Consider the following 13,678-nt stretch of genomic DNA (forward strand, 5'->3'; position numbering starts at 1 on the left):
CTGGGTTCGATTCTGGTCAAGGGCACATACCTTGGTTGCAGGCTCCTTCCCGGCCCAGACCTTGGTCAGGGCTTGTGCAGGAGGCAACCAATTGATGCATTTCTCTCACATTGATGTTTCTGTCTTTCCCTCTTTTCCACTCCCTAAAAAATCAATGGAAAAATATCCATGGGTGAGGATTAACAAGACAAAAAAAATAAATAATTGAAGATATTATATACAGTAATAAATAGTTTTTGCCCTGGCAGGTGTTGCCCAGTTGGTTGGGTGTTGTTCCATGCACCGAAAGGTTACTGGTTCAGTTCCTGGTCAGGGCACATGCCCAGATTGCAGGTTTGATTCTCGATAGGAGGGATACAGGAGGCAGCCAATTGATGTTTCACTCTCACATTGATGTTTCTTCTCTCTCCCTTTCTCTCTAAAATATCAATAAATATTTTTTAAAACCATTAAAAAAAGAATTAATTTTCAAAGAATCAAATCTACTTCTTAAAGTCCAGAACCTACCACTTAAATTTGTGAGTTTTTATTTATAAAACTAGAGGCCTGATGCACAAAAATTTGTGCACTTGGGGGGGGTCCCTCAGCCTGGCCTATGCCCTCTTGCAGTGTGGGACCCCTCGGAGGATGCCTCACCCCATGGAGGTTTGGCCAGCCTGGGTGAGGGGCTGATGGCTGTTTTCAGGCTGGCCACACCCCCTTTAGGGTGGGGGGTCCCCACTGGGGTGCCTGGCCAGTCTGAGTGAAGGGCTGAGGGCCGTTTTCAGGCTGGCCAAGCACCCTGGCGACGTAAGCTCCCAGCCTCTCCCTTTTTTCTTTTTTATTCTGGGATTTATTTACCTTCTATAATTGAAACTTTGTTGCCTTTAGCAGAGGCCTGCAGAAAGCTTGGCTTCCTCCATCTCCAGGGGCAACCCACTCCTGCTTGCTCCAGCTCCGTGGCTGCGGTTGGCTGAAAGCAGGTATCTGGAGTTTGTTTACCTTCTATAATTGAAACTGTTGCTTTCAGTGGAGCTCAGAGCCAGGCCACGGCAGGCGGGGAACCTTGGCTTCTTCCATCACTGGAGCAAGCAAGCCTCCTGCTTGCTCCAGCTCTGTGGCTGCCGGCCGCCATCTTAGTTGGGTTAATTTGCATATAGTCACTCTGATGGGCTGGTGGGCATGGCTTGAGGCATAGCAAAAGTACAATCAATTTGCATGTTTGTCTTTTATTAGTATAGGACAGTAACTAATAATTTTCACTATTGTATTTTGGATACCATGAGCCAATATTTTGGAGAAATAAAACCAAAGGCTATTTTGAAAGATTGTGTCAAGTTCTTCTGTTTCTTCTGTGCTGTTACATGTAGTAAAGCTACTTAAGAATGAAGGAGGCAATTCTGCTTACACACTACCATTGATGGGGATGGTCTACATGACCAGTGCAGAGCAGAAAGCTCAGAGAATTCAATATGTACTTCACAAATTCAAATGACAAGCTAATCTTACGTTCACCTCTGTACTAGTTACTACTGGAATCACCTTTTATTTTTTTTTTTATCACCAGTACTTGTTATATTGGAAGTCCATTAAGAAGTCAAAAAGTTTAAATATATTAATTGTTAAAAACAACAAAAGAAGAGTTTAAAGAATATATTTGAACCACATAAACAAACAAAAAGGTATTACATAAGAAAAAATAATGTAACAATTTATGTAAGTACCTAACATATGATAAGCATGCTCTTACATCTAAAACAAAAAGGTAACATTGGTACTATATATATATATTTGACAAGTGTGCATTAAAGAATTCTCTAATATAAAACATTTAAAATGTGGAAGATACTTTTTCAAGATACAGAAACAATTGTTAAGATAGACACACCCACAATTCTTATAAAAACATGCTGGAGGAAGATAAAATTCATCTGAGCACTCACTTCTCAGATGTGCGAAAGCTATTAAGTTGTTAATCACTGAATATTGGCTCCCACTTTGCACGGTTTAAGTTTCAACACTGATTGGTATGAATTATGAATTACACAATTAATTATTGTTATTTTCAGTGTTTTTGCCAAGGTTCCATACAGAATGAATCTATTTAATATGAATACTTAAAACAGCAACATTATTTGTTTATAAAAGTCATTTCCTTGGTTCTCCCCTTCCCCCCCACAAAAAGGCACTATATTTAGAAAATAGTTATTATAGAAAATAGTGCTTTGGAAAATCTGAAACTCTAAATCAATGTGCTCCATCAACCATAAGTAGATCTTAGCCCTAATTGAAAAGAACACAAATGTAAAAAGCTGATAAAATTTAAAGATTATAAAAACTGGTTTATTGTAAAAGCATTTCAAGAATACCCAGTTAAAAATCTTATCCCAATGCTACCCATAACAACCAAGAAGCAGTTAAACACTTTTACGTTAGGAACAAGGACATAAAACAAGAAAGACCGCCCTGAGGCTGTGAAAGAGAAAGGACTCAGGTCAGTACAGAGGGTCTGACAAGGTCAGAGCGCTGTGCCTGTCTCGGACCACAGTGCTGCCATGACATTGAGGTATCACCAGGCAAATGAAAGTCGAGGGGAAATGAAGAACTCCATAGTCTCATTTTGTGGGTGTACTTAAGTGATTGAAATTTTAGGAACAGCTGCCTTCAATGACAGCAAGATGCAAGATAAAGTCCTTACTGAAGAAAAAGGTTATAAAGTTCTCTATCAAAGTCCCACTAAGTCTTCACAACCCCCTCCCCGCCCCTCCCTTACCTAGAGCTACTCTGCTGATATATAAGATACAATCTTGACTTGCCGCTTACTGGCAAACTGTAGGCACTCCTTCCAAATAGCTTTATTTTCTACACATTAAAAACCCAACATGCTATATCATCCATATACTTAATTATGCATTCTAAGTAGAATTTCATTATTGCTCTAAAAAAAAAAAATCAATGTATCTGCACAGTGGCCACTTTCCCCCAGACTTATTTCAAGATTTAATCTCTCTGGTGTTTTCTTAATAAAAAGCCTTAGAGTCATTTATTATGAGTGATTGACCTATTAATCCTTATATACAACACAGAGATTGCATTGTTTTTGAGCACTAAAAATACTTAATATGAAACTTTACTTCCAACTTTTGTACTTCTTTAAATTGAAGGGTCAAAATACTTAGATTTTGTTAATTAGAAAAAAAAATCTATCTTCCCAAGCTGAGGCTTTTCAGAACAGGTTTAGCAAGGAAAAGAGATTTTATGCCTGTTATAAACCCTTGAAAATAAGGGCTTACTCTAGGAACACTGAAAGACCCTTAATCACAGAGGTGCTAGCTGGTGCCACTGTAATTCACACCCAACTATTCCTTCATAGCTTATACTGAAGAATGGATTCATGCTCATTTTTTTCCTTTAAAAAATACTCTTTGGAAACCATTATTACTCCTGTAGACACATACTCTAGTAATATCTCTTCCTGTAAAAATAAAAGTATACTCATGATTATCACTATTTCTTTGCTAAAGTCAACTACCAATATACATTTATTAATCTGACCACTTTACCAGCTAACACATGACCGTACAGCATTATACTGTCCAGGGTCAATTCTCAGTATATAGAAGTAAGAGCAAGTCTTATATGAATAGTCTTGTAGGCAATAATGTAGTTAATGATCATTAACAAATGACAACTAAAATAACTAGAATTTACTTCCAAAACTAAGGTGAAGGTAAAACTTCCAAAACTACAGGCAGGTGCATGACCACATAAAACTTACTTCTGTCATGTACATTATGAACCTACTCAGTGATTGCCCATCAAGACTTAAAATTAGTCCAAGGGAGTAACAAGGGGGAAATATAGCCATTTCCTGTTTGCTTCTTTCAAATTCATCAGATAATACTCATTGTGTGCCCAGAGGGCATTATCCTTAAGGCATTATCCACAACAACAGCCTTTCTAGAACATGAAACTTCCTCAAACATCTGTAGACTGCCCCAACCAGATTTAAACTACCTGTGAAATATAAACCATTAGTCATGTATTCTAAATGCATATATTCAAAACTACCATTTTAAAATAAATTGGAGAGGGAAACCTAAAAAAAAAAAAAAATACATTCTGCTATCACACTATCATATGAAATTATAAGTGTGTCAGGGTGTGTGTGTGTGTGTGTGTATATATATATATGTATATATATATATATATATACACACACACACATATATATGGAGAGAGCAGATAATCAAGATTTAAATAAAAATGTAAAAAATCAGGAAATGTAGATTTTACCAAAGAAACTATAATAACCATCTCAGCTACAACTATAAACAGATTCACTACTATGGTCATTTGCCTCGGTTCCAGAAAAAAAAACAAAAAAACAAAAACCCAATCAACCAAAACAAAACAAACCCACAATAAAAACCCATCAAAACCTATACTAGAGTATGTGGCAATAATTAATATATTTTTATGGAAATTGTCTCATGCCTTATAAGCTCCTAAAATAAAATCAAAGTCACTATGTGACTAATGATATAGCACTAGGAGGAAAAAACAAAACAAAACAAAACCCACTGAAAGTAAAACAGTCTTCAGCCTTGGTTTCAGCTATCTCGACAAATCATCATTAAGTACTTAATATCAGACACAACATATTTGGTTTATCAGACCAGTAAGTCATGTTTTTCCACTGGCCAAAAGCAGCTGAAGAAATAATTGCTTAAACAAACTAAATGTGGTGACATGAAGCATCTGACTTCCAGGTCTATTTAGTTAAAATAATTGGTGAACATCTAACTGGGCAAAAGGAATGGCATCCATCATCAAAAGAGGCTCACTTCCCCCAGCCCCCAAACAAACAGTAGTTATAATAGCAAAAGAAACAAAAAGTTTTGTGGGTTTTTTTTGATTCTTTAGGGCCAACTATGAAAGAGGTCAGCAATAAAGTAACAGCAGCAATGGACAAGGAAGAGCAAAACAGTGGATGAAAGAATCCTGCTGGACGTTTGTTCATCTTTTTCTGTATTAGCCAGGAGATCGCAACTGGCTTATTTGGAAATTTCTGGTATGTGTGTCTTATCTCCTTAGATCCTTCACAGATTTAGAATTCAGTCTACCTGAGGGCTCTATAACCATGTAAGGAAGCTTTCTTTATCTAGCTTGGTGGCAGCCAAAACGGACTCCATGTCATTAAGGATGTCAGAACTCAGAGCTTCCTGCAGACTTGGCATCAATTCCTCTCCTTCTATGTTCATTCCATCTCCCTCCAGTGTTCCAAGGTCCACATTTGTCCCAGGAATGGCTTCAAGGTAGTCTGGAAAACGATTCTGCTGGGAGGGCAGTGTGCTTTGGTTGATAGTATCACCTAGTTGGAGCAGAGAAAGAGACAGAATAAGGTTCTTGTGGAAAAGATAAGAACGGAGCTGTATCATGTGAAAGCACACAGAAATGCATCAAGAAAAGCAACTCCTGACTGACCTGAAATGATGCACAGCTCATTTTAGACCAAACAACTCATAAATAACAATGCCAAGATTACTTCTGCTTCAACATTTGTCAGCATATTTAACCAACAATTTGACTGCTCTCTTATCACTATGTGCTGGGCACTAAAGGAGGGGGAGGGCTATAATAAAAGTAAAAATTCCCTGAAAAATTATATACAGCAAGGGAGAGGGAGCAAGCACACCACACAAGAGCGTCACCTCCTGATTCTCTTCCAGATAGGCACACCAGCATGAGACGAAATAGGAAAATGAATGGTATAGTCCCATCTTTCCCTAAATACACTTTGGGAAACACTAAAATAAAAGGACTGGATGAAAACTCTATTCCATTCTTGGAGATTCACATTTCATAATATAGCAAAACAAGTCTGCCAAGAAGTCCATGAGTAAGTAAATCCTCCTTGCTTTGCTTCTGGGTTTCCCAAATTTGCCTGGCCACAAAACCCTTTTGGGGGGCACATGACAAAGTTAACATTCCTTAGAGCTCCAATTTTCAGAAAAATTAATATGAACCATTAAGTGCTATACAGTGGGGCCTTGACTTACGAGTGTCCCGACTAACGAGTTTTTTGAGATACCAGCTGTGTCTCTGCCGATTTTTTGCATTGAGTTGATAGAGTCATCTGAGTTAACGAGCTCCTTAACGAGCTCGGTCTCTGAACGAATTAAACTCGCAAGTCAAGGACCCACACTAGTTAGTGATTTGGAGAAAAGACAAATGGGGAAGAGGAGTAAGGAAACGTGTTTGAATGAGACGGGTCTGAAGTGACTCCGAAGGATGACTGGAGATTTAGGTAAGCCGAAACAAAGGGGGACAGGGGATTTCTAGGAAGCATTACAGCTGTGAGCTGGATGAGCACAGGCTTTTACAAAAGACTTGCCAAACACTGTCAGCTCAGAACCCGCTGGCTGGAGAACGGCTGCAGGGTCCTGCCCGCTGCCAGTTGCCAAGTCCAGGGCAATCAGCTGAGCCACAGGAGAAAGGCTTCCTCAATGACTCTGTGAGGCAGGTATTTCTCAGCACCTGCAAGACTCCTGTCACTATTCTAACAATAAAGTAGGTGAAGCCCATCACCAAGCCTTCCCCACTTGGTTTCCCGAGCCCCGTCACACCTAAGTTGGACCAAAAGCCCTCAGAGAAAAGAGGGAGGCAGACACTGAATCACATATAGAAATCTCTCTCCAAAATTACAACTACAAATCTCTATTAATAGAGAATTCTAATAAGGTCCTCAATTCCCCTGCCAACTAATTCACTATTTTAAATGCTAAAATCAGTCATGTCTTTGTCCTAGCAGGTTTGGCTCAGTGGACAGAGCGTCGGCCTGCGGGCCAACAGTCCGTCCCGGTTTCCATTCGGGTCAAGGGCACCTACCTCAGTTGCAGGTTCCTCACAGCCTGAACCCTGGTCAGGGCTTGTGCAGGAGGCAACCAATCAATGTGTTTCTTTCACATAGATGTTTCTCTCTGTCTTTTCCTCTCTCCAAAATCAATGGAAAAATATCCTCGGATAAGGATTAAAAACTAAATAAAATAAAGTAAGTCATGTCCTCAGTTTTGTTCAAATAGAGCTAAGATTCCATCTCATTTAAAAACTGAGAAAAGACTTAAATTACAAAAAAGGCACAATTTGAATTGAAGTTGATAGAATGTTAATGGCTTTCTTTTGAATAATCGTTGCTCTCAGCTTATTAGTCCTGGTGATAAAACGATGGTACTTGCCTGACAGTCAATTCCTCAGAGGGATAAGGAATACCAACCTGTATCCATTTCATCAACACTGTTCAAGAAGTCATCTGGGGTTCGAGGGACACTGTAGCTGCTCATGCTCAGTCCACTGTCTGTACTCTCATCTCGAGAGTGATAGGTGCCACTACAAAGAGAGTTAAAGACCAATACAAAAATAAAAATGACTTCAAAGTAAAAATAAACACCTGCTGAGCACTAACAGGATTCTCAAAGAGGATTAGTGAAAATTCCTGCCCTGCAACATCTGAAACCAGCTCCCTCCTTCAGGGCCCATATACAGCCCTTGGTCTGTGCAGGGAAATAGAAAAGGTCACCCTAATCAAAGCTGCAGCTCTAAGGGGCCAAGATTTCTCTTAAATGTCTGGGCCTGATGGTTATAGGGAATAAAAAAGATCTATTCAATTCCCAGCTGATAGAAATTTTCTGTCTAGGTCTTCTCTCTGTAATCCCATTTTGAATTTGGGGGTCCACAGACTTATTTCAAGGTCTCCATTCCCCAAGTGGTGGTAGCACAGGTGTAGGTGGCAACTCAGACTCTAGGTAGGTGGTGAGACATGTTTAAGCCAGAGAATTTAAGCCAAGGGGGGGAAAAATCAATGCAAAAATAAAAAACCAGAACTCCTTTTTGGACTAGGCCAGAACAGATAAGTCACTGCCGATTCGATAAGAACTCACATAGCCTGATCTTCTTGCTTCTGTTTAGGCAGGAAAACCCAAATGCCTCAGAAGCTAGTGGCACTGCGGACAGCAGCTGGCACTGACTGTAAAATGTGGGGTTCTACCAATTCTAGGAAATTTTATAGCAAAGTGTGAAATAAAGGCAATTGTTGTTCAAGGGTGTGTGACCATGATGTAAACTTTAACGTACCTCACAGCTTGGACATGTAAGCAGCTATTTAGTTTACACAAATGTTAAAAAACAAAAACAGTCCTAGCTGATTTGGCTCAGTGGATAGAGCATTGGCCCGTGGACCAAAGGGTCCCAGGTTCGATTCTGGTCAAGGGCATGTACCTCAGTTGCAGGCTCCTCCCCAGCCTGGGCCCTGGTCAGGGCTCATGCAGGAGACAACCAATTGATGTGTTTCTCTCACATCGATATTTCTCTCTGTCTTTCCCTCTCTCTTCCACTCTTTCTAAAAATCAATGGAAAAATATCCTCAGGTGAGGATTAACAAAAACAAACAAACCAACAAACAAAAACAAAAACTAAGCTTTATAAAGGAGCTTTAATAGTTGCTCAAGGTTGAAAGCTCGGTTCTCCCCAAATTTCTTCCCCCCACTCTGTATATTGCGACCACTGGTTTGCTCTAACACTTCTGCCAGATTTCAGCAAGATTCAAAAGCCTCACACAGATCCAAGAAAACACAATTTTGCCTCCGAGACCATTTGTATACAATGCAGTTGCACAGTAGGCCTTAGGACAGTGGTTCTCAACCTTCCTAATGCCGCGACCCTGTAATACAGTTCCTCATGTTGTGGTGACCCCCAGCCATAAAATTATTTTTGTTGCTACTTCATAACTGTAATTTTGCTACTGTTATGAATCGTAATGTAAATATCTGATATGCAGGATATATTTTCATTGTTACAAATTGAACATAATTAAAGCATAGTGATTAGTCACAAAAACAATATGTAATTATATATGTGTTTTCCGATGGTCTTAGGAGACCCCTGTGAAAGGGTCGTTTGACCCCCAAAGGGGTCGCGACCCACAGGTTGAGAACCGCTGCCTTAGGATGTGGTTTGCTTTTATTTAGCCCGCCCTGATCCAGGAAAAGGCCTGGTCCTAGTTGTTACTGTTCCCGCTGCTAAGCATGGGCACACACCAGACTCTCCAGACTCTGCTACAGAACAGCTGGACTGACACAGTTGTGCAGCTCTCTACAAGCCACAGGAAAGCACATGACATTTCTGAGGACAGAGTTACAGAGCCACTTCCCTGACAAGGAGGTGCCTGCTCCCTGCAGAACCCCATCGCCATTCCATAAACATACATGAGCATCTGCTACTATGACAGGCATTAGACCAGGCTCAGATGCAGAGGAGGTTAAAAGCAATAACTCCAATACCGGGTACTTTCTAAGGCTCACACTTCAGGGGGCGGGATGAACAAATAAAGACAGGAATGCATCACACAAAGGGCTATGTGAGCATAGTGTCTTTTAGAACAAAGAAGAGGGAGCTGAAAAAGTACAGTGGGCAGGTTTCGTGGACAGGACACCAGAGATGGCCCTGAAGGCTCTCAGGGGAAAAGGGAGATAAGGGGATGTTGCACCACCCCTAAGAGTCAACTCCATGGCAAGTTAGGGAAATGTTTAGAGCTTAAGAAATCTGTATGAACTGAGTAACAGGCAATGGGGAAACCACCATACGTTTTTGAAAAGAGAAATGGTAGAGTCAGATGCATGTTTTAGAAATGGGGGTAGAGGCACTATAAAGAGTGGACATAGCATTTTGCCTTTGGACTAATATCACTGACGATCTGTCACTCTGAGATCTGTACCAGAAATTACAATCTCCAATCGCAGCCTAGCTTCCAGAGGTTTTAAGAAAGAATCTTCACCAGTGACTAAGAAAGATATACATTCTGTCCATTTTTCTAAATAGCCTAATTTTATCCCTGGATCAATACTGGCCATCAATAGATGGGTACCGGAATTATATTGATCTGAAATTTCCCTTGTGGGGGAGAAAAACTCTGTGGCTATGACCTTAATTAACTTTATTTAAAGTTCAGAATTATAGTCTTGTATAAATACACTCAATTTTTTGCAGAACTTTAAACTGTATGTGTCAACGTGAGGTTAAAATACTGCTGAATGAGGTGAATGTTTTGTTACGTAACTAGCACATTAAATTCCTGTATATTTCATGTAGGCCTGTTCTATATTTAGCATAGTCTTTCTACCCATGCTTTGTATTCCACCCCACCTTCCCTGAAATTAAATTTACTTAATAACCTTCCCCAAAATAAAATAAAATAGACTGTGTCAAAAGAGCAAAGTTTGTTTTTCTTAAGATCATGATGTTTTCAACTCAGTTGGTGAGAACTGAATGAGTAGCATAATAGTTTTCTTAAACTAAGGGACCTGTAAGTCTCTTAAAACTGTGTTGTTTAAAATTGGTTAAAAAAAAAATAAAAATAAAAAGCACAAAGACCAGAAAGCATTTGTTCCTTAATTTTAAAAACTGAAACTCTAAAATATAACTTAGAAGAATGAACTGTAGTCCAATCTTAACTTTAAATGGTTTTCCAGGCAACGAATACGACCTGCTGCAGCTTGCAGTTTTCGACTCAGCACTATACATAACATTGCAGTCTTCCTGATCACAGGCTGGTGGTAACCCACTCCTTCGACTGCATTTCAAATGCCGTCTTAAATACTAATGCATTTAAAAAATATATTTTTTTATTGATTTTTTACAGAGAGGAAGGGAGAGAGATAGAGAGTTAGAAACATCGATGAGAGAGAAACATCGATCAGCTGCCTCCTGCACACTCCCTACTGGGGATGTGCCCGCAACCAAGGTACATGCACTTGACCGGAATCGAACCTGGGACCTTTCAGTCAGCAGGCCAACGCTCTATCCACTGAGCCAAACCGGTTAGGGCTTAATGCATTTTTTTTAAAGGCACAATTTACATTTTATCTCCTTTATGAGCACAAGGCCTTGCAGTGCTGCTGTGTGAAGCACTCAGTGTGAGCATTCATGTGGAAAATTCTTCCCAATCTACCTTACAGTGCAGCCTACAGCCCTAAGCAGGTTTAAGATGCAGTTCATTTGCTTTCATAGAAAGGCATTCACATGTTTCTCCCTGATTCTGTAATTTTAAGTAATTGTTAGTCAACAGTATAGGCAGGAGCAACACGTGACTGTGAATTAAGTATCCCCTCTACAAGTCTGAACAGCTCACTTCCTCTCCCAGGAGCCGGCTTTTAATCCTCGTTTTATTGTACCTGCCATTTATGGAAAGATTCCTTTACAACTATGATTTTTGGCCCACACAGATGTTCAAACAGCTTATTACAAGTACTAAGAAGAATAATCTCAAATCTATGATCTTTTTCAGATATTGGCCAGTAACAACTTTCACCAACCTGTTCAGAAAGGGATCTGAGCTATTGGTCGTCATTGTTCTCAATTCCTGAGACATCCCAGGAGAAGACACTGGATTCTGAGTCCCACCATCCGGCTCCAGTGTTGGTAACTGGCTCCGGAGAGCTAATTCCTAGAAAAAACAAACACAAACAGAACCAGTCTACAGATGAACAAATTTATTGGTAGGTTAAAGAAATATATACAATGCACATTCGGGCAACCATGTATTAAAGTATTAACATCTATTTTAAAGTGAGTAAGTTTCCCAGTCAGAAAGACCAAGTTCTTGTATCCATTTCAGGTGATTAAAAATTAAATCATATAAATTGAAAGTTTTTCTAGTCTTATTAACCCCAAGACATATGTACTTTATTACCAAATTTCACTGTTATTTCCCTTACTTTGGCAGACACTCCAAAATCCTTCCTTGGGGTAGGATGGCAAATCTGGTCTTTTAAAAGATAATTCTTCTTAACATGTATTTTTACTCATCAACCTTCCTTATGGTTTTGTGTTTGGCATCATTAATAAAAATAAAGTCAGAAGAACATTTGGTAATTTATTGTAAGACACCCTCTCCACGCCTCCTGTACTGTTTTACACTTTGTATCAGGTGTCTCTCTTTTTTATTTTTTTGTTAATCCTCACCTGAGGATATTTTTCCATTGGTTTTTAGAGAGAGTGGAGGGAGGGGGAGAGTCAGAGAGAGAAACATGATGTGAGAGAGACATACTGATTGGTTGCCTTCTACACTGGCCAGGGATCAAGCCTGCAACCCTGGACCGGAATCAAACCCGGTATCCACTGAGCCAAACCAGCTGGGGCTAGGTGTCTCACTGTGACTTCGGGTTTTTCTATCTTAAACAGGGGCACCAAACAACCTGGAAACCTGAGCCCAAGCTATGGATCGCCACCACCCTGCTGGCTCCAGGCCTGCCTCAACAGGCCTCCACCATCCGCCTCCGCCAGGACCTCGGGGCTATTTACGGCCGCTCTGTCCTTTTTCTCACTGTTTGTCGGTTCACTGCTCCCTTCCTTAAGAGTCTCCACTGTGCCTCCCAAACTCTTATAAACATTCTCTCTGCTAGAGAATTAGCTTTCTCTCCCTTCAACTTTTTTGTTTTGGCTTGAAGTATGGCTTTTTATCACAAAGGACCTGCTCCCCCCGGCAGCCTTCTTGAGCTCAGAGCCGAGCCTGCACACAGAGGCACCTGCCCACCATTTCCAGCCCTGCACGCCTCCATCGTCACTGGGTCCTGAGGTGGCGGAGATATTCTGAGCTCTGCACCATCACTTCTAAACTATGAATTCTTCCTCACGCAAAAACCACCTTTTAAATTCAGGTTTATGCCTTTTGTGACACAGCATCCCTCAAAATGGGTTTTCTTAACCACAGAATCATGACAGAATAAAAAAGGCCTATGATCTTGGATGGAGGAAAGAAAATTACACATTTTCACTAACTTCTAACTGAAACTTAGCATTTCCTTTAATTACAAACATAGGCAACAGACAGTAGTATTTAGTATATCGACTTTTCATCAATAGAAGGCATTTTCATATTACATTGTAGCTGTGTCAAATATGTTAAAATACCAACCACCCTCATTACCATTTCAATGATCTGGTAGAATCGAGACATAACACTCTATCTTGTTATTCCATCATTAGGTAGATGACTCATTCACTCAACATGACGGCTCCTTGACCCTTCGGGATTTCAGTGATCATCATCTCCACCTACCTCAATCATCCACTTGCACAGCTAAGACCTTGCTATTTAAATGAAGCCTACCTCTAAAATTTTTAGTCATGACTGGTTCACTTCACTGCAACTGCATTCATCACCCCGACTTGTCAACATTGTGCACAAAACCTAGACCCCGATCATGGACATTTCTGGGTACCTAAATTGCAATGATACGGACCCCTTCACCATTATTCATTCAACTTCATTCCCTCGGTCATGCCCTGGAACTGGCTTTAGAAATCCTACCCCTCACACCTCTGGGGAAATCTTACATGCACTCATCCCACTCACTGGGACCATGATTTTTCTTTCTGCCCAGTTCCTGCATGATGTGGTTCCCACTCTACCAGAGCTACAGACCTACGCCCTCAGGACTCCAGTTCCTTCTTTCTACCACTATTCTAGTGTACTGGCTCCCTTTCAGTTCTTTTTTATTTTCATTTTTAAAAAATTGAGGTGTAATTGACATATAACATTAGTTTCAGGTGTGCAACATGATGACACAGTATCTGCTCACACTGTGAAATAACCACACAATCAGCCTACTTACCAGCCATCCCCATGCATAGTTACCAATAT

General features: G+C 40.2%; 1 protein-coding gene across 14 annotated transcripts in view; it reads right to left on the bottom strand.

The window, feature by feature from the left end:
- Nucleotides 1–1,617: 1,617 nt before the first annotated feature.
- Nucleotides 1,618–13,678, bottom strand: part of YAP1 (Yes1 associated transcriptional regulator) — a 121,317-nt gene continuing 109,256 nt past the window's right edge. For all 14 annotated transcript variants that reach the window (XM_059708057.1, XM_059708058.1, XM_059708067.1 and 11 more), the window contains 3 exons: nucleotides 11,349–11,479; nucleotides 7,256–7,368; nucleotides 1,618–5,353 (listed from right to left, as the gene is read on the bottom strand). In XM_059708057.1, the coding sequence (XP_059564040.1) occupies nucleotides 5,115–5,353; nucleotides 7,256–7,368; nucleotides 11,349–11,479 (483 nt within the window). In that variant the 3' untranslated portion in view covers nucleotides 1,618–5,114. The remainder of the gene's footprint in view (nucleotides 5,354–7,255; nucleotides 7,369–11,348; nucleotides 11,480–13,678) is intronic.

Source organism: Myotis daubentonii, chromosome 9 (assembly GCF_963259705.1).
Source record: "Myotis daubentonii chromosome 9, mMyoDau2.1, whole genome shotgun sequence".
In the NCBI taxonomy this organism is placed as follows: domain Eukaryota; kingdom Metazoa; phylum Chordata; class Mammalia; order Chiroptera; family Vespertilionidae; genus Myotis; species Myotis daubentonii.